This window comes from Hemitrygon akajei, chromosome 31 (genome assembly GCF_048418815.1).
Source record: "Hemitrygon akajei chromosome 31, sHemAka1.3, whole genome shotgun sequence".
In the NCBI taxonomy this organism is placed as follows: domain Eukaryota; kingdom Metazoa; phylum Chordata; class Chondrichthyes; order Myliobatiformes; family Dasyatidae; genus Hemitrygon; species Hemitrygon akajei.
The window spans coordinates 16,807,688-16,832,957 of NC_133154.1; the positions used below are offsets into that span (position 1 = coordinate 16,807,688).

The following is a 25,270-nucleotide window of genomic DNA, read 5'->3' on the forward strand; positions in this document are numbered from 1 at the left end:
AAATAAATGAAGGGAATCTCTGCTTTTTTCTCTACTTGATTTTGTTTGTTAACAGCTGTCCTAAATAAGCAGCTGCCCTGATTAACTGATGGCCCAATTAACCCGAATCCATTGTATTTTCTATTTAGAACAATGTAGCTTAAGTGGCTATAGCAAGTGTAAAACTTCTGCATAGTGTATGCTAATGAGAAATGGAAGTTGGGGAAAAAAGGCCAAAATAACCACTGTGCGTGAAAGCAGTTCCTAGGGTTCTACAGAAATACTATTCTGCAGGCAGAAACAAGTTCATATTTGAAAATGCTACAGCCATATTTGAATATGACAGCATAGAAGCCAAGTGAATCAGTGGAGGAAAGGTCTTGGAGGATAGTGGTGCAATGACATGACTCACTGATTAGGTTGTTTTAAAATAGGTTTACAATGGTAGGGATTCATAGCACAAATATTTTAAAATATATTCTTAAAGCAAAATATTAGTTACTTAAAAATTATACAGCTTCTCTGAGGCAGCATAGTAGTGTAGCTGTTAGCTCGACGCTATTACAGCTTCTGGCATTGAAGCTCAGAGTTTAGTTCCAATGTCATCTAAGCAAGTTTATATGTTCCTTCCTCCATGTGCTCATGGGTTTCCTCTGGGTGCTCCAGATTCATCCCACAGTCCAAAGACCTACTGGTTAGTACATCAATTGGTCATTGTAAATTTACCTGTCATTAAGCTAGAGTTAAAATCAGTGGATTGTTGGACAGTGCAGCTTGAAGGGCCCATTCTATAATATATCTTTAAAAAAATCTTTCCAAACACATGTCACATCAACATTATCCTTGATCTGTATTTGCACCTCAAGTAGGTGCTTGTGCATTATTTTACTGGACAGCTATCACAATTGGGTAAGGTCTTGATCCACTCGCAAAGAGATCCAAGATATCTGAAGATTGGGTTCAACCACATTTGCAAACTTGATGCCTGTCAGTTTCATTCCCTTATATGGTAAAACTTGTCAGTGTTGGTATAAACCAAGATAATACCCTTTTAAAAACCCAGCTTGTCAGAACAAGCTGCTATATCTCTTCCACTGCAACATGAAACTCCCGGAATGTTAAACATACAGCATACTATATTAACTCTCATGCCTCTGCAAGTCCCACACAAGCTGCAATATCCCATATGACTGATAAAATTCAATAATTCATCTAATAAGTTCTTTGGCTTTGTCTCCTTTTTCTTCTCTATATTTTATAAAATTATTCCCTCCCAATGCCAACAGAAATGCCAATCAGAAATAGAACCAAATTAATAAAATCAAGTCCCGAATTTATGAATAAAATAGAAATTCAAAAGATCATGTGAAATCAAAACAATGTTACATACTATGACAGAGGAGGAAAGTATCATTAACGCTATGAAGTTGTAACCACTATTTCTTCAAAATTTTCTCCCCCACTGGATTATAGAAATAATACTTCTGTATTAAATTTACTAGACCCTGACAATTCTTAACAATTACTTTTTTTCAACTATGAAATAAACCCAATTCTGATTCTGTTGTAGCAGTACCTACATTATTGTCCATCCCTCAAGCATTGAAAGATGGTTGTTGCCAGTCACCTTGAACAATGAAGATACCTCACAAAGTCAGGAGCCCCAGGATTTTGCCCCAGCAGCAAAGAAAAAGTAACCTTTGTTTCAAGGCAAATTGGTTTGCAACTTGGGAATAACTTAAGATGGTAGGTGAAGAAACAATTATGTAACCTCCTTTAACTCGGTCAATTTCTTGAGGCAGCACCAGTTCATGCACCTATTTTACTTATCACAACTTGCAGGTCTAGGAAGATGAGTCATCTGTCCTGTTTCTAATAACAATGCATCTGTGTTTGATCTTGATCCCAAATATGTCAACTGTGTCCCTAAATATGTTAATGATAATTACTTCATTTATAGTTTTGCCTGTGGGTGCCAAAAGGAGAAAGTCAAACATTCACTTGTTAGAGACAGCCACATATGACAGAGATGTTCTGCACCATTTACTAACCCAAATCTGGATATTGTTCCATTCCTGCAACATCATGTAAGATTTTTTTAACTGATAAATGAAATTAAATGCAGTGCATATTACAAGCATTGTTACTTCAATATTTCTCTAAACTCTCAATGAAACCATCCAATCAAACTTCAAAAGTTCAAAGTACATTATCAAAGTGAGCATACTATATACAAACTTGAGATTATTTTCCTTACAGGCAGACACAAAACAAAGAAACCCAATAGAACCCATTAAGAACAGAAGACCATCAAACACCAAATGTGACAGAATAACAAATCCCACAAACAATAAAAGTAAACAACTAACATTCTGAACTGAAGTTCAGGAAAGTGAGTGCACAACCATGAAGTCAATCATTATTGCAGTCGATTTAGGAGCCCATTAGTTGTGGGCCACAGCCTCAGTTCAGCACAGAGGCAAGTAAACCTTGCAGACCAGCGAGCTGAACACTGGCCCATCCTGCTCCCCTGGCCCCAGACCTCACTCTGACACGGCACTTAATTCAGCCAAACCTCAGATCGTTCCTCGCTCTTGAACCTGCACCCTGCCACAATGATATGCTCTCAGGCCCGGGTTCACACTCGCTTCATTCAACACATACCCAGTCTTTCCAATCTCACTCGGCATTCCATTTTCATCTTTTCAGTTATACACAATCACATGTAATGTTATTTTTTCCTACTATTGCATTGGAAAATATCAAAGTTAACCACGTTTCTGATGTGTACACTGACCCACAGCAAATTCCCTCAAATAATGATCGTGTGCTGAATTCCCAGCTCTATCTCAATTTTGGATCAATTAAAATTTCCTTCAATGTAAGACAAATCAACTCTCAAACTCTATTCTTTTAATACCCAACTCCACTTTCTAATCTCACTCCTTTTGCATTGTTTACTATCTTGGTATCACCTCTGATGTCAAGATAAGCTTCTGGCCAAACTATTGTAACTTCACTAAATTCTCATTTTAAATTCATGAAAGGGGGAGGAGAAAATCACCGTTACTTCCAGTCAAGCAATTTCACATCTCATTTATTTTCCAACTATCACCCACTGTGAGTCGTCATTAACATATTATTTTGATTTTAACAAGTGAATTATAACTAATGGGGGTAGACCAAATACATTACTCATAGCAAAAGCAAATCTTCTTCTTAAACCAAGTTTTATCTGTAATCAAATCATAAGACCATAAGACAAAGGAGCAGAAAGCCATTCGGCCCATCGAGTCTGCCCCACCATTTTATCATGAGCTGATCCATTCTCCCATTTAGTCCCACTCCCCTGCCTTCTCACCATAACATCTGATGCCCTGGCTACTCAGATTCCTATCAATCTCTACCTTAAATACACTCAATGACTTGGCCTACACTGCCGCCTGTGGCAACAAATTCCACAGATTCACCACCCTCTGGCTAAAAAAATTTATTTGCATCTCTGTTCTGAATGGGCACCCTTCAATCCTTAAGTCATGCCCTCTCGCACTAGACTCCCCCACCATGGGAAACAACTTTGTCCACTCTGTCCATGCCTTTCAACATTCGAAATGTTTCTATGAGGTCCCTCCTCATTCTTCTAAACTCCAATGAGTACAGTCCAAGAGCAGTCAAACATTCCTCATGTTAACCCTCTCATTCCCGGAATCGTTCTAATGAATCTTCTCTGAACCTTCTCAAACGTCAGCACATCCTTTCTTAAATAAGGAGCCCAAAATTGCACACAGTACTCCGTGAGGTCTTATCAGTGCCTTATAGAGACTCAACATCACATCCCTGCTCCTACACTCTATTCCTCTAGAAATGAATGCCAACATTGCATTCGCTTTCTTCACCACCGACTCAACCTGGAGGTTAACCTTAAGGGCATCCTGCACGAGGACTCTCAAGTCCTGTTGCATCTCAGAACTTTGAATTCTCTCCCTATTTAAATAATAGTCTGCCTGTTTATTTCTTCTACCAAACTGCATGACCATACACTTTCCAACATTGTATTTCATTTGCCACTTCTTTGCCCATTCTCCCAATCTATCCAAGTCTCTGTGCAGACTCTTTGTTTCCTCAGCACTACTGGCCCCTCCACCTATCTTTGTATCATCAGCAAACTTAGCCACAAAGCCATCTATTCCATAATCTAAATTGTTGGTAAAAAGCGGTCCCAACATAGACCCTTGTGGAACACCACTGGTAACCGGCAGCCAACCAGAATGGGATCCCTTTATTCCCACTCTGTTTCTGGCCAATCAGCCAACGCTCTATCCATGTATGTAACTTTTCTGTAATTCCATGGGCTCTTATCTTGTTTAGCAGCCTCATGTGCGGCACCTTGTCAAAGGCCTTCTGAAAATCCAAATACACAACATCCACTGCATCTCCCTTGTCTAGCCTACTTGTAATTTCCTCAAAAAATTACAATAGGTTTGTCAGGCAGGATTTTCCTTTAAGGAAACCATGCTGAGTTTGTGCCTATCTTGTCATATGCCTCCAGGTACTCTGTAACCTCATCCTTGACAATCAACTCCAACAACTTCCCAACCATTGATGTCAAGCTAACAGGTCTATAAATTTCCTTTTTGCTTCCTTGATCCCTTCAGAGTGACATTTGCAATCTTCCAGTCCTCCGGAACCATGCCAGAATCTATTAACTTTTGAAAGATCATTGCTAATGCCTCTGCAATCTCCACAGCTACTTCCCTCAGACACAAGGGTCTATTCCATCTGGTCCGGGAGATTTATCTACCCTTGAGACTATTCAGCTTCCTGAGTACTTTCTCTGTCGTAATTGTGACTGCGCACACTTCTCTTCCCTGACACCCTTGAGTGTCCAGTATAATGCTGATGTCTTCCTCAGTGAAGACTGATGCAAAATACTCGTTCAGTTCCTCCACCATCTCCTTATCTCCCATTACAATTTCTCCAGCATCATTTTTAATCAGTTCTATATCTACTCTCACCTGTTTTTTACTCTTTATATACTTAAAAAAGCTTTTAGTATCCTCTTTGATATTAGTTGCTAGCTTCCTTTCATAGTTTATCTTTTCCCTCTTAATGACCTTCTTAGTTTTCTTTTGTAAGCTTTTAAAAACTTCCCAATCCTGTCTTCCTACTAATTTTTGCTTCCTTGTATGCCCTCTCCTTTGCTTTTACTTTGGCTTTGACTTCTCGTCAGCCATGTTTGCATCCTTTTTCCATTCAAAAATTTATTTTTTGGAATACATCTGTCTTGCACCTTCCTCACTTCTCACATAAACTCCACTCACTGCTGCTCAGCCGTCCTTCCCGCTAGTGTCTCTTTCCAGTCAACTTTGGCCAGTTCCTCTCTCATGTCACTGTAATTTCCTTTACTCCACTGAAATACCGACATCGGATTTCAGCTTCTCTTTCTCAAATTTCAGTGAACTCAATCATGTTATGATCACTGTCTCCTAAGAGTTCCTTCACCTCAATCTCTCTAATCACCTTTGGTTCATTGCACAATACCCAATCCAGTAAAGCCGATCCCCTAGTGGGCTCAACAAGAAGCCGTTCTAAAAAGCCATCTCATAGACATACTACAAATTCTCTCTCATGAGATCCAGTGCCGACCCGATTTTCCCAATCCACTCGCATGTTAAAATACCTCACAATTATCATAACACTGCCCTTCTGGCAAGCCTTTTCTATTTCCTGTTGTAATTTGTAGTCCACATCACTGTAGCTGTTAGGAGGCCTGTATATAACGGCCATCAGGGTCCTTTTACCCCTGCAATTTCTTAGCTCAACCCATAAAGATTCTGCACCTTCTGATCCTATGTCACCTCTTTCTAAAGATTTAATATCATTTCTTACCAATAAAGCCACGCCACCCCTTCTGCCTACCTGCCTATCCTTCCAATACACTGTGTATCCTTGGACGTTCAGCTCCCAGAGACAAGCATCCTTTAGCCAGGTCTCAGTGATGGCCACAATATCATATCTGCCAATCTGTAGCTGTACGACAAGATCATCCACCTTATTCCTTATGCTACGTGCATTTAAGTATAACACCTTAAGTCCAGTATTTGGTACTTTTTGCTTTGATTGCACTGCAACTCATCCTAATGGCTGCAAATTTGCCCCATCACCTGCCTGTCCTCCCTGACATCTTTACTGCTCACTATCTTAGATTTATTTCCATTTTCCCCCTCCTCCACTCTATCATTCTGGTTCCCATCCCCCTGCCAAATTAGTTTAAACCCTCCCGAAGAGCTCTATTAAACCTTTCTGCCAGGATATTGGTCCCCTTTGGGTTGAGGTATAACCCATCCTTTTTGAGCAGGTCATACTTCCCCCAGAAGAGATCCCAATGATCCAAGAATCTGAAGACCTGCCCCATGCACCAGTCCCTCAGCCACACATTCATCTGTCTGATCCTTCTATTCTTGCCCTCATTAGCACGTGGCACAGGCAGCAACCCTGAGATTACTACCCTGGAGGTCCTGCTTCTCAGCTTCCTTCCTAACTCCCAGAAATCTTTCTTCAGGACTTCCTTCCTTTTCCTATCTATGACATTGGTACCAACATGTACCAAGACAGCTGGCTGCTCGCCTTCTCCCTTCAGAATATTCTGGACCCGATCCGAGACATCCTGTACCCTGGCACCTGGGAGGCAACACACCATGCAAGTATCTCTATCAGGCTCACAGAATCTCCTGTCTGTTCCCCTAACTACAGAATCCCCTATGACTACTGCATTCCTCTTCTCCCTCCTTCCCTCCTGCACAACAGTGCCAGGCTCAGTGTGAGAGACCTAGTCACTGTGTCCGTCCCCTGTCCCCCCTCAACAGCATCCAAAACGATATACTTGTTGCTGAGGGGGGCAGCCACAGAGGTGCTCTCCACTAACCAGGCATTTCCCTTCCCTCTCCTGACAGTCACCCAGTTTTCTGACCCCTGTAGCCTAGGGATGACTACCTCCCTGTAGCTCCTGTCTATCACCTCTTCACTTTCCCTAATAAGCAGTACTTCAGCCAAACCTATTCACCAATAGAATACACATTTAAGGTCATTATTCATATACTGTTTCCTGTTTCTGCTCACCATCTCTCATCTTGCTTCCAAATTGGTTCATTACAAAAGCAATAGACTCTACCACACCCAAAAACAGGATGAAATCATCCTAACCACCAGTTCCTAGTTGCACATATCTCAGTGATAGAAATGAGAAACAGAATATGCAGAACAAGCCGAGAAATATAGTTAAAACAGAATTGAGGTTTCACCTATAGAATTTGCAACTAAACATATCCACTAAAAAGGGCCACACTGCTTTCTATGGAAATGCTACCTGAATCATTAGCCTAGGGATGACTACCTCCCTGTAGCTCTGTCTATCACCTCTTCACCCTGATAAGCAGTACTTCAGCCAAACCTATTCACCAATAGAATACACATTTAAGGTCATTATACATATACTGTTTCCTGTTCCTGCTCACCATCTCTCATCTTGCTTCCAAATTGGTCCATAACAAAAGCAATAGACTCTACCACACCCAAAACAGGATGAGATCATCCTAACCACCAGTGTTTCTAGTTGCACATATCTCTGTGATAGAAATGAGAAACAGAATATGCAGAACAAGCCGAGAACTCTAGTTAAAACAGAATTGAGGTTTCACCTATAGAATTTGTAACTAAACATATCCACTAAAAAGGGCCACACTGCTTTCTATGGAAATGCTACCTGAATCACTAGCTCTAGCACTTTCCAGTTATTTTAAATATTCCATTCACTTTTGTTTTAAAGTCAATTAAAATAAGCAAGTTCACCACAGAATACATAATTCTACACTGAATTTTAATTATTGGGAACATCAACAGCAATATTAAAAAGTTCTACAAACAGCAAGTTATTCTCAAATTAAATAGCTACACTACTCAGAATTTCAGCCTGGAAGGCAACTGAAACCAATATACCTTTGAAAATGTTATTAATCACACAGCCCCGCTTACCTGTCATAGTTCTGCAATCTTTCAAGTATTTATGCAACTGCCTTTCAAAAATTTCTACTGAATCTGCTTCCACTAGTTCAGATATTGCATTATATTCTAATAAAGTAATGCTATTGAAATCATCTTTTATCCATCATGTTAAAATCAATATGGTATAGTTTAGCGATTCCTATGCCACACTGCTCTGTCAGAATCCCTCATCATCTTTCCACTTTTACCTTCGGTTTCTAATAGGAACCTCAGCAATGAGCCATAAGATAGCATTGGCACAAAAACATCAAGTTGGTTTAAGTCACTTCCCTTAGGCTTGCAATGATTCGATATAAAACATCACTTGATTTTGCAATGAACTGACCTTTCGGAAAGAAAGTAGTTTTGCCATATGACCAATTCATAACGCGTGAAAGGTAAATTAATAAATCAACTTGTTATACTGTACAATTCCTTTTCACTATCCAGAAATTTCTGCTTGAAGTTTAAATGCATGGAAATTGACTGTCAAGATAACACAATTGTTGGAAGCTGAAGGACTGGAATACTTATTTCCTTGGGACAAGTAACCTGCAAACACCATTACTGTTATTCATGTAAGGATTAGTGTATTTGGAAGAGATACCTGATGACTTGCACTCAGGATCCATACAACCAAGCACTTAACAGCTTCAACAAGGGGAAAACATTAACCCAATAAGCAAGTTGTCTTAATAATGTAGAATGAGAAGTTAATCTTCATGGCTGACAGTTTGTGGCATGTTAAAAAATAATTAATTGTAGATGTAATAAGTCTGTCAAACATTCGCTACTTAAAATACCTCAAGGCAAAGCCCTCACCTTGCAACATGCTTCTGTATGCAGTATCTGTAATGGCATAGATGTGGGGGTGGCAACTCATGCCGCTTTTTTCCCTTGTACATCTCAACAATCTCCTCAGTGTAGATAGGTAGATTCTTGTAAGGATTAATGACCACACAGAAAAGACCTGAGTAAGTCTAAAAAAAGAAAACAAAATTATTTAAGTTTACAAAAGTAATGTAGCATTTTTATCTATATTACACCAACATGACGAAAAACATTCTTGGTCAAAAATGTATCAATGATTCCAACAACATTAATTGACAGAATAATAGCGTGACCAAACCTGACAGAAAACATATGCTCAACATCATACAATTATCACTGATATGAACTTCATGAATGATTTACAAAGGCAGGATTGAAGGAAGCCACAGGTTATCACAGCCGTAAAGACAGAAAAGGATTCCACGGTGAAAAGAGTAAAAATAAAAAAAACATTTAAACTGATTGAATTTGGTTTTATTTTGCTATGTATACTATAAACAATGCTGCCTGAAAAAATGGAATTTCAAAAAAATTCAAAAACAGATCTTTGATCCTTAACCATTTCTCCTTCTACAGATGTTGATTACAACTTTTGTTCTTTTATCATTAAAAATGCAGTATTTTGCATTATTAATACTGCTCAGTTTATGTACAATTGTATAGTTAAAGTAACGAATATGAACAGTGACTTGGCACCTACAGAATAGACAGAATCAGCCTTATTTTAGAGAGGTAGAACTGCTCACCACTCCTCACTGTCTTCCTACAAACCAATTTGATATAACATCTTGGCCCATACAGATACAATGCCTTTGCTTAAAGATTAAATGGTCATAGGCCTAAAATGTTAACTTTGATTCTTCACTGATAATTGCTGAAAATTCCTACCATTTTCTATTTTTAAATTCCAAAGTACTGTAAAGCTCCAATAATCTGATATTCCACAATCCTAATGACCTGGCATCTGGCTCGAACATTAGTATAGAACACGAGACAGGGTTCCACAGTGCAAGTGGGAGTGTAGTCAGAGAAAGGGGCCAGATAAGCAGGAGTCAGGAACATGTATAGATCAGCAGCCAGATGGTTTACAAAGTGCTTGTGCATTTTCTGTTCCCTTTACATCACACTTATTACATGATTAAACTTTTTTGCAACATGTAAAACAAGGGGATATAGGCAATAGGAGCTAACACCCACTAGTCGGGAAAATCAAGTAGTCCAGGGCCAAACTCCCCAAAACTGCCAGGAATCTCAAATATTTAGCAACGCACACAAAATGCTCGAGGAACTCAGTAGGTCAGGTAAAATCTTTGGAAATTAATAAACAGTTGTTTCAGGTCAAGACCCTCCTTTAGGACTGGAAGGGAAGGAAGAAGACGCCAGAATTAAAAGGCGGAAAACTGTGATAGGTGCAGCCAAGTGGATAGGAAAGATAAAGGGCTAGAGAAGAAGGAATCAGATAGTCTGATAAGAGATGCAAGTAGATCATAGGAGAAAGGGAAGGGGGGTGGGAAGAACCTAGGGGAGAGGGTAAATGTTAAGAAGGTGAGAAGTAAAAGGCCAGAGTGGGGAATAGAAGGGAGGGGGAAGGAGGAAGGGAAAAATAAATTACCAGAGGGAGAAATCCTTATTTATGCCATCAGGTTGGAGGCTACCCAGGAATATAGGGTGTTGCCTCTCCACCTTAAGGGAGGGCCTCATCTTGGCACAAGAGGTGGCCATAGTCCGACATGTTGGAACTGGAACTGGAATTAAAATGTTTGGCCACCAGGAAGTTCCACTTTTGGTGGATGGAGTGGAGGTACTCGACAAAACTGCCCCCCAATTTATGACAGGTCTCACCAATGTAGAGGTGGACACAGTAGGCAACCCCAGCAGATTCGCAGGTGAAGTGTAGCCTCACCGATAAAGACTGTTTGGGGCCCTGAATAGAGGTGAGTGAGTTGGTGAATGGGCAGGTGTAGCACTTAAGCCGCTTGCAAGGGTAAGTGCCAGGAGGGACAAATGGACAAGGGAATCACAAAAGAGCAATCCTTGTGGAAATTGGAAGGATTCCTTTGGAAATGACGGAAGTTGGGAGGATGCTGTGTTGGATGCAGAGGCTCATGGCGTGGTAGGCAAGGACTTTGTCACTGTTAATGCAGCGGGAAGAAGGAGTGAGCACGGATGTTCAGGAAATGGCGGAGAAGCAGGTGAGGGCAGCATCAATAGTGGAGGAGAAGAAACCCTGTTAGCACCAATACTGCAGCTTTGTGCTCTTTGAATAGATTGGGATATAAATCATGCTGTGTTTAAGATTCTACTGCAAAGCTAGGGGAATCAGATTTGTTCCTCTACCATACAAACATACTTCAAAAGAGTATTTAATTACATTGAGCTATCCAGGGGGGGTTTAAAGAATTATACAAATTCACATCTCTTCCTGCCTATTAGTGCAAATTCTTACAGCTAGTTCACTTACAACAGCTCTACCTCGCTTGACAATTAAGCTTAGAATTCCAAGTATCAACACAGGGTTAAATGCTTCCATGACTATGTTAACTATGGTCATCATAGTGTAGCCCTGAAATCCAAACAAACTCAAATTCAGGTAGCTTTCTACCCAATAGATTCCAAAGTGACAGTTTTATCACAAAAACAATTACCCCAAATTCCAGATTAGCTATTTTCAATGAGATTTCTGGATCACAAGTAACAGAAAAGGTAGGCGTTTGGCCCATTGTGCTTCTCCACTATTCAAAAAGATGAACTGACTTTTTACCTCAAATAGCACTTTTCTGCATTAACCCTGTATCCCCTATCCTATATCCAAAAGGAAATCGATCTTGTCTTGAATATATTCAGAGGCTGAGTTTTCATGGCCCTCCTGGGTTAGAATTTCAATTTACCAATGAGGTTAAAAGTTCAAGTTTATTGTCATTCAACGATACACATGTATACAGCTAAATGAAACAAAATTCCTCAGGGGCCAAATGAAACATGCAGTACATAGATCACATTTAGCACATTAAATAATGTGCTGTTATGTGATAAAAAGAAAATTTTTAAATACCTTTTCTGTTGACATAAACTGCACATAGTTAATATACAACAGTATTATCGGTGCTGTCATAAATAATGTACTGGGTGCTGGCAGTGTTCAGAATTCTCTCAGCTGAGAGTGGGGGAGGGGGTGAAGCTGTTACCTAGCCTAACGAGTCCTTGCTCTGACAGAGCAGTTTCCAAGCTGAGATCCATGAACCCTTTAGTTAATGGCAAGGCTCCATGCCATAAAAAAGGTTGGGAAACCCTGTTATAGATTGAGGGTCTCAATCTCAAACCCTCCATTTACAGACTAGTTCTAGGAAGCCTAGTCAGGATTGTTGTGTATGTAATATTTGAGTAATCTTGTAAATATGTTCACACACAAAATGCTGGTAGAACACAGCAGGCTAGGCAGCATCTATAGGGAGAAGCGCTGTCGACGTTTCGGGCCGAGACCCTTTTAGGACCGAGATGAGGAAAAACTTCTTCACACAGAGTGTTTAATCTGTGGAATTCTCTGCCACAGGAAACAGTTGAGGCCGGTTCATTGGCTATATTTAAGAGGAAGTTAGATATGGCCCTTTGTGGCTAAAGGGATCGGGGGTATGGAGAGAAAGCAGGTACAGGGTTCTGAATTGGATGATCAGCCATGATCATACTGAATGGCGGTGCAGGCTCGAAGGGCCGAATGGCCTACTCCTGCACCTATTTTCTATGTTTCTATATCACGACACTACCACATGATACATGCATGTCTCACTGAAAGTAAACACATACTGCAGTTAGACTCACATTCCCAGTTTTGAGTTCTGTTGCTTTTAATTAATTTTATGTATTGGAGTTACAAAACATAACAAGGGAAAACATTAATTCTGCATCTATTTACCAAGACTATAATCTCCCTGAAGAATCTCCATCTTCCTCAACACCCAGTTAAAATGGTAAAATGTATTGCAATACATCTGGAAAAAAAACTGAAAGGCTCTGCACACTTGGAAATGGAATCAAGGAACAGTAGGTTCAGAGAATTCATTATCAGTTCAATCCTCAGGCCAATATACATGCAATTTTTCAAATACAACTAGCAGATCAAAGTTAACAGTAGAAGACAAAAATGAATAAAAGGAGACCCAACCTTTACAATGAGACGTGGGGATAGTTAAGAATTAGGACAATTACACTTTGTCCACCACTATCTTCCAAATTTATACACTTAAGCCTTACCAAGCACACTGATACAGAACTAAGTTTCTGAATTATCAGAAATGTTTAGGAATTATAGGGCTTCCCATCTCAGAGAAACTGGAGGTGATTTCATCTACTGGACTCACTAGATTATAATATACTAATGAGGTCAAAAAGAATAATTAAGGATATATAGTCACCAAATTTAATCCAAAAACACATTGAGGAATGTAAGCAGTATTTGCAATTTCCTTGGTTTCCTGTTATTAGACATTATTGCACATTGCCAAATGATTATAAATCAAAGTTCAAAGTAAATTTACTATTAAAGTACATATATGTCACCATATACAACCCTGAGATTAATTTTCTTGCAAGCATACTCAATAAATCCAAAATAGAATAATAACCATAATAGAATCAATGAAAGACTGCACCATCTTGGACAATTATCCAGTGTGCAAAAGACAACAAACTGTGCAAATACAAAAATAATAATAATAAATAAGCAATAAATATTGAGAACATGAGATGAAGAATCGTTGAATGCAAGTCCATAGGTAAGGGAACATTTGATGGGGCAAGTGAAGTTGAGTGAAGTTATCCCCTTTGGTTCAAGAGCCTGATGGTTGAGGGGCAATAACTGTTCTTGAACTTGGTGGTGAATGTCCTGAGGCTCCTATATCTTCTTCCTGATGGCAACAGTGAGAAGAGAGCATGACCTGGGTGGTGGGAGGTCCCTGATGATAAATGTTCTTTTCCTGCAGCAATGCTCCATGAAGAAGTGCTTTTTTTTTATTATTAAGTGCAATCGTGAACAATAGACAGATCAGAAATGCTGATCAAGTCAGCTAGTTCCCAAAGAGAACTCTGACAGGCCAATCAGAAGATTCACTGCTGCTCAGCGATAGAACATTAAAAAATCGTATGTACAATTAAGAAGCATTTTAAAAAATAGTAGAAATACTGGAGTCATGATGATCATGATGAAGCCTGCTGGAAAGAGACATTTATACACATGCTGTCCTCCATAATTCAGAGAGATTGAAGGATAAGGTTACAAGGTGACAAAACGTGACAGGAGCACTTGGAACTAAAAACTCTCCCTACCAGGAGAAAACAGCATATGATTAACGGTGGGAGGGTTTTATCTGTGATGGACTTGGCTGTATCCACTACTTTTTGTAGGACTTTTCATTTAAAGGCATTGGCATTCCTATATCAGGCTATGATGCAACCAGTCAACATATTCTCCACATCTATAGACGTTTGCCAAAGTTTTAGATATCATGCTGAATCTGTGCAAATACCCAAGGAAGCAGAAGCTCTGCCATGCTTTCCACTTACATGCTGGGTCAGGACAGGTTCTCTGAAATGATAATATCGAGGAACTTAAAGTTGCTGACCCCCTCTCCCCACCTCAAATGAGGACTGGCTCACGGACCGTTGGTTTCCTCCTCATGAACTGAATATCAGCTCCTTGATCTTGTTGACATCAAGTGAGAGATTGTTGTTGTGGTACCACTCAGCCAGATTTTCAATCTCCCTCCTATATGCTGATTCATCACCACCTTTGATTCTGCCAACACCATTGTGTCATCAGCAAACTTGAGTATGGCATTGGAGCTGTGGTTAGCCTCACAGACACAAGTAAAACCGAGTAGAGCAGGGGGCTAAGCACACAACCTTGTGTTGCACCTATGCTGATGGAGTTTGGGTAGATGTTGTTGCCAATCTGAACTGACTGGGGTCTTCAAGTGAGAAAAATCAAGGATCCAATTGCACAGGGAGGTATCAAAGCCAAGGTTTTGAAGCTTATTTATTAGTTTGAGGGGATGATGGTATTAAATGGTGAGTTATAGTCAATAGAAAGCATTTTGGTGTTTGTATCTTTGCTGTCCAGATGTTCCAAGGCTGAGTGAAGAGCTAATGAGATGGCATCTGCTGTGGATCTGTTGCACTGGTAGGCAAATTGGCACAGATCCAAGTTGCTTCTCAGATAGGAGTTGATATGTTTCATCACCAACCTCTCAAAACACTTCTTCACTGTGGATGCCAGTGCTACTGGATGATAGTTATTGAGGCAGGTTACCACATTCTTCTTAGGCACTAGTACAATTGAAGCCTGATTGAAGCAGATGGGTACTCAAACTGCCAAAATGAACTGTTAAAGATATCAGTGAACACTCCAGCCAGTTGATCATATGTCTTCAGTACTCAACAAGGTACCCCATCTAGATCAGATGTTTACCATGGGTTCAACCTCCTGAAGGCTACTCACGTCAGCTCCAGAGACTGAAATCACAGGACCATTGGAGGCTGTAGGAGTTAGTGATGATTCCTCCACATTTTGACAGTCAAAGTGAACGTAGAAGGCATTGAGCTCATCTGGAAGTGCTAAAAAGATGCTGAGAAGAGGGGTCTTATTCCTCTGTTTCAGCTTGGCTTGGAGTCCCCCTCTCCTGCCTCACTCCTGGCCATGGCGATGAACTTTTGCCCACTTAAGGTGCCATACCTACTTGCTTGAGAGTCAAGTCTGCCAAGCCCTTCAGAATATTGTGTAATCTGTAGTTCATTAAGTCAATTTAAAAGTACATAAAAGAAAATTACATGCGGCAGTGAGAGTAATTCAAAAGAGGTATATCTGGAGGTATTGTACATAGCCCCACAGCGTCACTGTGGTTCCACTTAATACTAGCAACCTCATGTTGTCTGCTGGATCTTGATGAAATAGTTTTACTTCTGCCTCCCCACTCACTTTTCCATTTGCTCCAGTTCCATTTTAAGGAGAGTGAAACTCTAATGTATCATGGTCAACATCTTCAATGGGCAATACTGGATATAAAAATTTGGTACTTTCAGATGAGAATCTATGCTTAAATAAGTATTAATTCCTTAAGCAATTGGAATGAACCCAAATACCAAAACAATGGAAACTCTCCTCCTCAGGTACTGAAGACTAAGAATGACTAACACTCTGGTCTTGTGGAATTGAGTTGCTGATGCATATTCTTCCAAAGATGGAGGTAATGGCACATGGGGCAGTTAAGTGAACAGTCTGTTCCTTCTACCACTCAAGCAGGGATATTGATCCATGCTTCACAGATCATTTTCCCTCATGCTCCATTTCTATCTTTAGAATTTACGAGCTGATGTCTTGTGCGTATTGCATTTCTCACAGGGAGCTTGGACAGATCTTTGAAACTTTTCCTTCTAAATTACCCAGTAATTGTATTCTGAGCTCTGGCACAAGAAGAAGAGTCCATTTCAGGAATGCAATGTTAGGCATGGAAGTACCATGGACTTCCCTGCATAGTCAATGTTACAAGGGTCCAGAATTACTAGGGCTTCAATACAGAAGTGTATTGAAAATAACATAGCTATGAAACCACATGTGAAATTGTTATTCCAACAAGATCTTGCTACCAATAACAGTATAATAATACCTAAACAACAATCAATGTTTACAGAAACAGGCAGAGAAAATCTGGACAAGAAAGTGAAAACACTTCAGGTGGATAAAGAAAATGTTCTGCTCATGAAACCTACCAGAAAATATAACCTGCAAGAGAATGATTATCCTGTTGAGGAGTTACATAGAATCAAACAGTTCAGAAACAGGCCCTTAGCCCACCATCCATTCACATTAGAAACACAGAAAACCTACAGCACAATACAAGCCCTTTGGCCCACAAAGCTGTTCCGAACATGTCCTTACCTTAGAAATTACCTAGGGTTACCCACAGCCCTCTATTTTTCTGAGCTCCAAGGACCTGTCCAGGAGTCTCTTTGAAGACCCAATCATATCCGTCTCTACCACTGTCGCTGACAGGCCATTCCATGCAATCACCACCTTATATGTAAAAAAAAAACTTACCCGTGACATCTTCTCTGTACCTACTTCCAAGCACCTTAAAACTATGCCCTCTTGTGCTAGCCATTTCAGCCCTGGGAAAAAGCCTCTGACTATCCACACGATCAATGCCTCTCATCACCTTTTACACCTCTATCAGGTCACTCTCATCCTCCGTCACTCCAAGGAAAAATAGCCAAGTTCACTCAACCTATTCTCATAAGGCATGCTTCCCAATCCAGGCAACATCCTTGTAAATCTCCTCTGCACCTTTTCTATGGTTTCCACATCCTTCCTGTAGTGAGGCGACCAGAACTGAGCACAACACTCCAAGCGAGGTCTGACCAAGGTCCTATATAGCTGCAACGTTACCTCTCAGCTCCTAAACTCAATCCTACAATTGATGAAGGCCAATGCACCATACGCTTTCTTAACCGCAGAGTCAACATGCGCAGCTGCATTGAATGTCCTATGGACTCAGACCCCAAGATCCCTCTGATTCTCCACACTGCCCAGAGTCCTAACATTAATACCATATTCTGTCATCATATTAGACCTAACAAAATGAACCACCTCACTCTTACCTGGGTTGAACTCCACCAGCCACTTCTCAGCCCAGTTCTGCATCCTATCAACATCCCACTGTAACCTCTGACAGCTCTCCACACTAACCACAACACCTCCAACCTTTGTGTCATCAGCAAATTTACTAACCCATCCCTCTGCTTCTTCATCCAGGTCATTTATAAATATCATGAAGAGTAAGGGTCCCAGGACAGATCCCTGAGGCACTCCACTGGTGACTGACCTCCATGCAAAATATGACCCATCTACAACTATTCTTTACCTTCTGTGGGCAAGCCAGTTCTGGATCCACAAAGCAATGTCCACTTGGACATTAATCCTACACAATCCCATTTTAACCTTTCCCCTCTGTTCCCATCAACCCCCCCAGATTCTATCACCCACATATACACAATGTGCTATTTGGTGCCAAATTAACCAAACAACTTACATGCCTTTTCAAAGTGAGAGGAAACCAGAGCACCTAGAGGAAACCCATAAGGCCATAAGAGAAACTTGCAAACAATCGCAGACCAAAAGTCATGACTAAACCCGTCACTGAAGCTGTAAAGCAGCTGCGCTACTTTACAGCAAATCATTTTTTCCCACTATAGTGCCAAGCATTTAGAGTTCACTACCATGTAATGATGATAGCTTAGTTGACAATTTTTAAAAACAGAGATTTATGTCAGTCAGGATTTCTGAGCGATATAAAATTAAATTAGGTGGTTGGAGGGTTAATGATGAAGTACAGTTTTACTCTAAGAACAAATTTAGGTGCTGAAAGGTCTGCTCCTTTGTAAACTGCAAGAATTTATATTTTTCAAACACATTCTAAATGCTCAAGATTAAATGGACAACTAAATAGGATTCATGACCAATGAAAACTGGTGAGACTACTGGCTACAGATACAAAGTTTTTAATTCATTCAGATGTAAAATAGCTTCTGCCTTCTTGTGGCAGAAAACAGACACACAGAAACTAACAGCTACGTTATCCATCTGTGGTGTGAAAGGCACTGATGCCAGCAGTTTTCTCATCAGAAAAACAAAACAAGGAACATGACCAATTTCTTTAAAATTAGGAAGATTAGATTCTTCGCAAGTGTTCATCATATTTTCATTAGATACATAGAGGAGCACTGTCTCAATTCAAGTTATAAAAATACAATGAGTTAACTACTTGAAAATGTTTTTAAACAGAATTAAATCTAAATTGGGTTCAACTGTCAGCATTTATGAAAAGTGTGGATGTGCTGCCTTACAAACAGAAACTTGAGAAGTTATGGACAGTGAATGACATCTTACATTCTATAAGAAAGTTGGTTCGCTGAAACTAATAATGTTGATCAGCATGAAGTTTCTAATGTCTTCACCAATTAGATTTTAACTTGCAGGGGGAAAAGGATATTTTAAATGCCAAGTGATCAGAACAGGTTTGATCATATGCGTATACATCCCCTTATATAAACACATCTTTGACAGTTGTTGGATCAGCAGATTTTCCCACTTTTGATTACTCAAAGCACAGATTTTTGGATTTTGCCTGAATATTTTCAATTCAATCACAACAAGTAGTAAAAACAAAATATTAACAATGGCACACAAAAAGCTTACATAGATTAGTCCTGAGTAGTAACGCTCTTTCAAATTATGGAGTACAGAAGCTTCATTCAGACAAGTCAGCTCTGCCATATCTTCAACTTTGGAGAATTTGGGTGGGTTCATCTTCTGGATGTCATCCTTGTTAATTTTAACTTTCTTGCCATTCTCCACCAATTCAACGAGTGCCTCTTCACCAATCTCCTCCTTGAGACTGGCAGCCTCAAAGCCATTGCGTTCTGAGGGCACCCACACTAATTTTTTTGCTGCCCAGTCAGCTTGTGTCAATGGATTATTGACAATATTTCTGTCCACATAGAGATACCGGTCTGCATCCCGTTGAGCCATTTTGTCTTCTTATTGGAAGCCTACAAATTAAAAAAAGATATCCAGGTGACTCAGATATTGAAACTACACTTTTGGAAATAACCAAAATTTTACAGAAAAGGAAAAGGTAAATTTTAACTGCTTATTTAAATGATAAGATGCATCTTTGCAAAAGTGTGACGTTGCACATAGAATTTACATAAGCATGAAATATAATTGAAATAGATGTGTACGCTATTCTTAGTTTGTAACTGATATACAGAAAAGTAATGCGTCATCATCATATCCTTTGTTTATTATGATAGCCAGCACAGCATTCCGGATGCTGGGCTAGTGAGTTTAAACTGCACCATTCCACCTTGCTCTCAGCCCTCCAACCCCAATATAAGCTTGCTGTGCACCAGTGTGTAACCCATAAATATAACCAAACATTGCCCAATGCACAGCAGCACTATATATAGATAATTGCCTCAGGCTCAAACTTAACCTACATAAATTTGAGGAAAAAGGAAAATGAATGCAAATGAATAGAAAGCAGAAAAATTCCCACTTAACCGTGAATCAAATTTTAATATTCAGGACTAGAAACAAATTTAGAGCTTTATAAAATATTTACTTATCAATTCACAATATAAATTGTTAAAATATGTAGCACAAACCTAGTGCTTTAAAATGTTAATTGAAAGGAAGATGAATTTTTGTGTCATTGTGAAATCTCTCTATTCAAAAATGCTTCGGGTAATTTAGCCCACCAAAAATTCAGTCCTCCAAAACAATAATAGCATATATATTCTAATTTGCAACATCAGGTATTATGGACAATTTAAATGTTTCTTAAGTGGTTTCTAATTTCCAGATTCACAACTACTATCGAAGCCTCATGAAAATAAATATGGAATGGTTTTTGGCCCAAATTCACATTTAGTCAGGTTTACTGTCAGTAGATGGGAACTTGAAGAAAACTTAACAGCATGTCTGAAATTACGATTTTCATCATCATAAACAGTACCATACTAAAATCAAGTACTAGTACAAAATCAGACTGAATCATTGTTCTCAGAAGTAAACAAACTCAATGGAAAGCAAAGGCCAATTCCTTGTCAAACAACAATTATCACATCTTATAAAGCAGCTGCTCTAAAAATTACTTCTGACATTAATGCCCACCCCCAAACTTTTCAACCCATGAACTTCAGACAACCTGGAGATCAGCTTTTTTTTTTCCATGTCTCATTCAAAATCTAGCGTCCCTGACCAAGAAATGCTTGTTACAATCTAGATTATATGCTAAAATGGTATTAAACACCTAATGAATATGAACAATTGAGCCAATTGTTAAAATCTGATACATTATTCTTAATCAGACTTATTCCATGTTCACTTCCCTTAGTTGATCAAGTGCATTATGAGAAAACCATGGACAAAGTAAACTAGAACAAACAACTTCTTTAGCAGAAGGGTCTATATTTGATACTAGGATGACAGAAGCATTTAGAAAAACTACAGTCCCTATAAGAAGTATTCACCCCCCTTTGGAAATTTTCATGTTTTATTGTTTTACAACACAATCACAGTAATTTGATTTGGCGCTTTTTTTTTAAAAAAACATCGGTCAACAAAAGAAGACTCATTTCAAAGTGACAACAGATCGCCACAAAGTGATCTAATTAATTATAAATACAAAACACAATAATCGATTGGCACAAGTGTTTACACCCTTTAAAATGACACCTAATCATCACTGATGCAGCCAATTGGTTTTAGAAGACAATTAGTTAAATGTAGTTCATCTGTATGCAGTCAAGGTGTTTCAATTGGTTGTAGTAAAAATACCTCTATCTAACTGCTGGTTAGTCAGTATCCTGGCAAAAACTACACCATGAAGATAAAAGAACACTCCAAGCACCTCCACAAAAAAGATATTGAAAAGCATGTCAGGAGATGGATACAATACATTTCCAAGTCACTGAATATCCTTTGAAGTACAGTTAAGTCAACCATCAAGAAATGTAAAGAATATGGCACAGCTGTAAACCTGCCTAGAGCAGGCAGTCCTCAAAAACTGAGTGGACCGTGCAAGAAGGGGACTAGTGAGGGAGGCCACCAAGGGACCCATAACAACTCTGGGGGAGCTATGAGATGGGAGAGACTACACATACAACAGTTGCCTGGTGCTTCACCAGTCACAGCTTTATGGGACAGTGGCAAATAGAAAGCTGCAGTTGGAAAAAAACTCTCATGAAATCTCGGCTAGAGTTTGACAGAAGGCACGCGGGGAGATTTTGAAGTCAGATAGATGGAAGAAGGTTCTATGGTCTAATGAAACTAAAATTGAGCTCTTTGGCCATCAGACTAAACACTGTTTGGGTGTAAGTCAAACACCGCACATAATCAAAAACACCATCCCTATTGTGAAGCATGGTGATGGCTGCATATGCAGTGGGGATGCTTCACTGTAGCAGGCCCTGGAAAGATTGTGAAGGTAGACAATAAAATGAATGCAGCAAAATACGAGGAAATTCTGGAGGAAAAACCTGACGCAGTTTGTAGGACAATTGAAACTTGGGAGAAGATTTGTTTTCCATCAAGACAATGACCCCAAGCTACACAGGAATGGCTTAAAAACAACAAATTTAATGTCCTGGAGTGGTTAAGTCAGAGTCCAGAATTCAATCCAATTGAGAATTTGCGGCTGGACTTGAAAAAGGCTATCCACTCACAATCCCCATTGCAATTTAACAAAGGTGAAACAGTTTTGTAAAGAAAAATGGGGAAAAGTTTCAGTCTTGATGTGCAAAGCTGATAGAGACCTATCCACAAAGACTCAAGGCTATGATTGTTGTCAAAGGTGCATCTACTAAATACTGACTTAAAGCAGTGAGTAATTATGCAATCAATCATTTTGTGTTAATCAACTGTAATAAATTTAGACCGATTTGTAGAAATTTATTTTTATTTTGACACGAAGGAATTGTTTCTGTCGATCACTGTCAAAAAAAGCCAAATTAAATCCACTGATTCAATGTTGTAAAACAATAAAACATGAGAATTTTCAAGGGGTGAATACTTTTTATAGGCATTGTTTTACATCTAACAAGAATATAAAGCAGCATATCACTGACTGGAGGAATGAGGAACATTCATCACATTTAAGGACCTGGATGATATCAGCATATCAAGAACTGTAGAATCAGAATCAGGTTTATTATCACCGGCATATAACTTGAAATTTGTTAACTTAGTAGCAGCAGTTCAATGCAATATAATATAGAAAAAATAAGTAAATCTTATACAGTATATGTATATTGAATAGATTAAAAATCATGCAAAAAACCAGAAATGCTATATATAAATAAAGTGAGGTAATGTCCAAGGGTTCAATGTCTATTTATGAATTAGATGACAGAGAGGAAGAAGCTGTTCCTGAATCACTGAGTGTGTGCCTTAAGGCTTCTGTACCTCCTACCTGATGGGTAACAGTGAGAAAAGAGCATTGTCTGGGTGCTAGAGGGTCCTTAATAATGGATGCTGCCTTTCTGAGACACCACTCCTTGAAGATGTCTTGAGTACTTTGCAGGTACCCAAGATGGAGCTGACTAAATTCACAACCCTCTGCAGCTTCTTTCAGTCCTGTGCAGTAGCTCTCTCCACACCCACCCCAATACCAAACAGTGATGCAGCCTGTCAGAATGCTCTCCGCAGTACATCAATAGAAGTTTTTTGAGTATTTGTTGACATAGCAAATCTCTTCAAACTCCTAATGAAATATAATCGCTGTCTTGCCTTCTTTATAACTGCATCAATATGTTGGGACGAGGTTAGATTCTTGATCTTGACAGTCAAGAACTTGAAACTGCTCACTCTCTCCACTTCTGATCCCTCTATGAGGATTGGTATGTGTTCCTTTGTCTTACCCTTCCTGAAGTCCACTATCAGTTCTTTTATCTTACTGACATTCAGTGCCACCACTCCATTAGTTGGCATATCTCACTCCTGTATGCCGTCTCTTCACCACCTGAGATTCTACCAACAGCAGTTGTATCGTCAGCAGATTTATAGATGGTATATGAGCTATGCCTAGCCACAGTCCATGGGTATACAGAGAATAGAGCAGTGGGCTAAGCACACACCCCTGAGGTAACCTGCCAGACTAAACTGTAAAAATAAGTGGGAGTAAGTCAAAGATAATTTTGGTCAATGCGAACATGGGATTGATCTGTGCACTTGAAATGTTTCTTTTGCTTGTATGTTCATACTACACAGCTACTGATACTTCTGTTTCAGAAAGATTCCAGCAGTAAAAAGTGATTCCACCATTTCCCAGCCAAACTCTAGAGAGCATAAGCTCAGTCTGCTTCATCTCTCTATATAAATTGTGCAAAAAGTATATATGTATATATATATTCTGTGTGTGTGTGTGTGTGTGTGTGTGTGTGTGTGTGTGTGTGTGTGTGTGTGTGTGTGTGTGTGTGTGTGTGTGTGTGTGTGTGTGTGTGTGTGTGTGTGTGTGTGAGAGAGAGAGAGAGAGAGAGAGAGAGAGAGAGAGAGAGAGAGAGAGAGAGAGAGAGAGGAGAGAGAGAGAGAGAGAGACGAGAGAGAGAGAGAGAGAGAGGAGAGAGAGAGAGAAGAGAGAGGAGAGAGGAGAGAGAGAGAGAGAGAGAGAGAGAGAGAGAGAGAGAGAGAGAGAGAGAGAGAGAGAGATGAGGAGAGAGAGAGAGAGAGAGGGAGGAGAAGGGAGAGGGAGAGGGAGAGGAGGGAGGAGAGAGGAGAGGGAGAGGGAGAGAGGGGAGAGAGAGAGAGAGAGAGAGAGGAGAGTGAGAGGAGAGAGAGGAGAGAGAGAGAGAGAGAGAGATGAGAGGGAGAGAGATGAGAGAGAGAGAGAGAGAGAGGAGAGAGAGGAGAGAGAGAGAGAGAGAGAGCGCGCGCAGCGCGCTAGGGTGTCTAAGACTTTGCACAGTTCTGTAGTATTTTTACCTATTGTACTGCTGCTGCAAAAACAAATTTCATGACGTGATGATGATAAACCTGATTTTGATATGGGACTTTCAGTTCCAAAAGGGACTGAAAATGGAAATGGAAAGGGGGGCAGGAAGAGAGGAATCATGGTTGGGAAAAGAAGGAGGTGGCAAGCACCAGGGAAACTTTCTGAAATGATCAATAAGCCAATTGTTTAGAATTAAATAACCTTGCCTGGTGTCTTAGGGCTGGATGTGCGTGCATCTGCACCATTTCCTGCTCCTGGCACTCCTCCTGTCACTTGTCCCACACCCCTCTGGCACTCCACCCCTCACCATTCCCAACATTCTTAGCTCCTGTCGATTTACAAACTCACTCTCCGCTCCACGTTGACAAATGCAGTACTATGCAAACATCTTGGGCACCCTAGCTTTTTTAAAATATATGTTATATATTACATACACACACATATTATATATACATACACAAATGTCGAAGACTTTTACACAGTTACTGCAATTTTTTTTTTAAAGTTTTTGACTATTTTACTGCTGTCTTGTATGTGCTTTATGTGCCCTTGTGCGGTTATGATTGTTGGTATTGTGTTTTGCACCTTGGCCCTGGAGTAAGGCTGTTTCCACTTAGCTGTATTAATTGGTTGAATTGTGACAATTCAACTTTATCTCTCCTCATGTTTATCTCTCCTCATGCAATATACCCAGCAATGCAGGAATCAATCTAGTTAACATTAGCTGCAATCACTCTATCAAAAACATATTTTCTCAGATAAAAATATGAAAAATCTGCACAATACTTCAAGTGCTGATTCACAAAGTTGCTAATTGCAGCAAGTTATCTGTATTCTTATACTCATTGCCTCTTAAGTATACCATTTCCTTCCTAATTTCT

At 39.7% G+C, this 25,270-nt stretch overlaps 1 protein-coding gene across 1 annotated transcript in view; it reads right to left on the reverse strand.

The window, feature by feature from the left end:
• LOC140719451 (myosin-9-like) overlaps positions 1–25,270 on the reverse strand; it is a 111,919-nt gene that overhangs the window by 74,336 nt on the left and 12,313 nt on the right. Inside the window, 3 exon segments of the mRNA XM_073034128.1 lie at positions 8,842–8,890; positions 8,892–8,999; positions 19,094–19,446. Coding sequence (XP_072890229.1) covers positions 8,842–8,890; positions 8,892–8,999; positions 19,094–19,426 — 490 coding nt within the window. The 5' untranslated portion in view covers positions 19,427–19,446.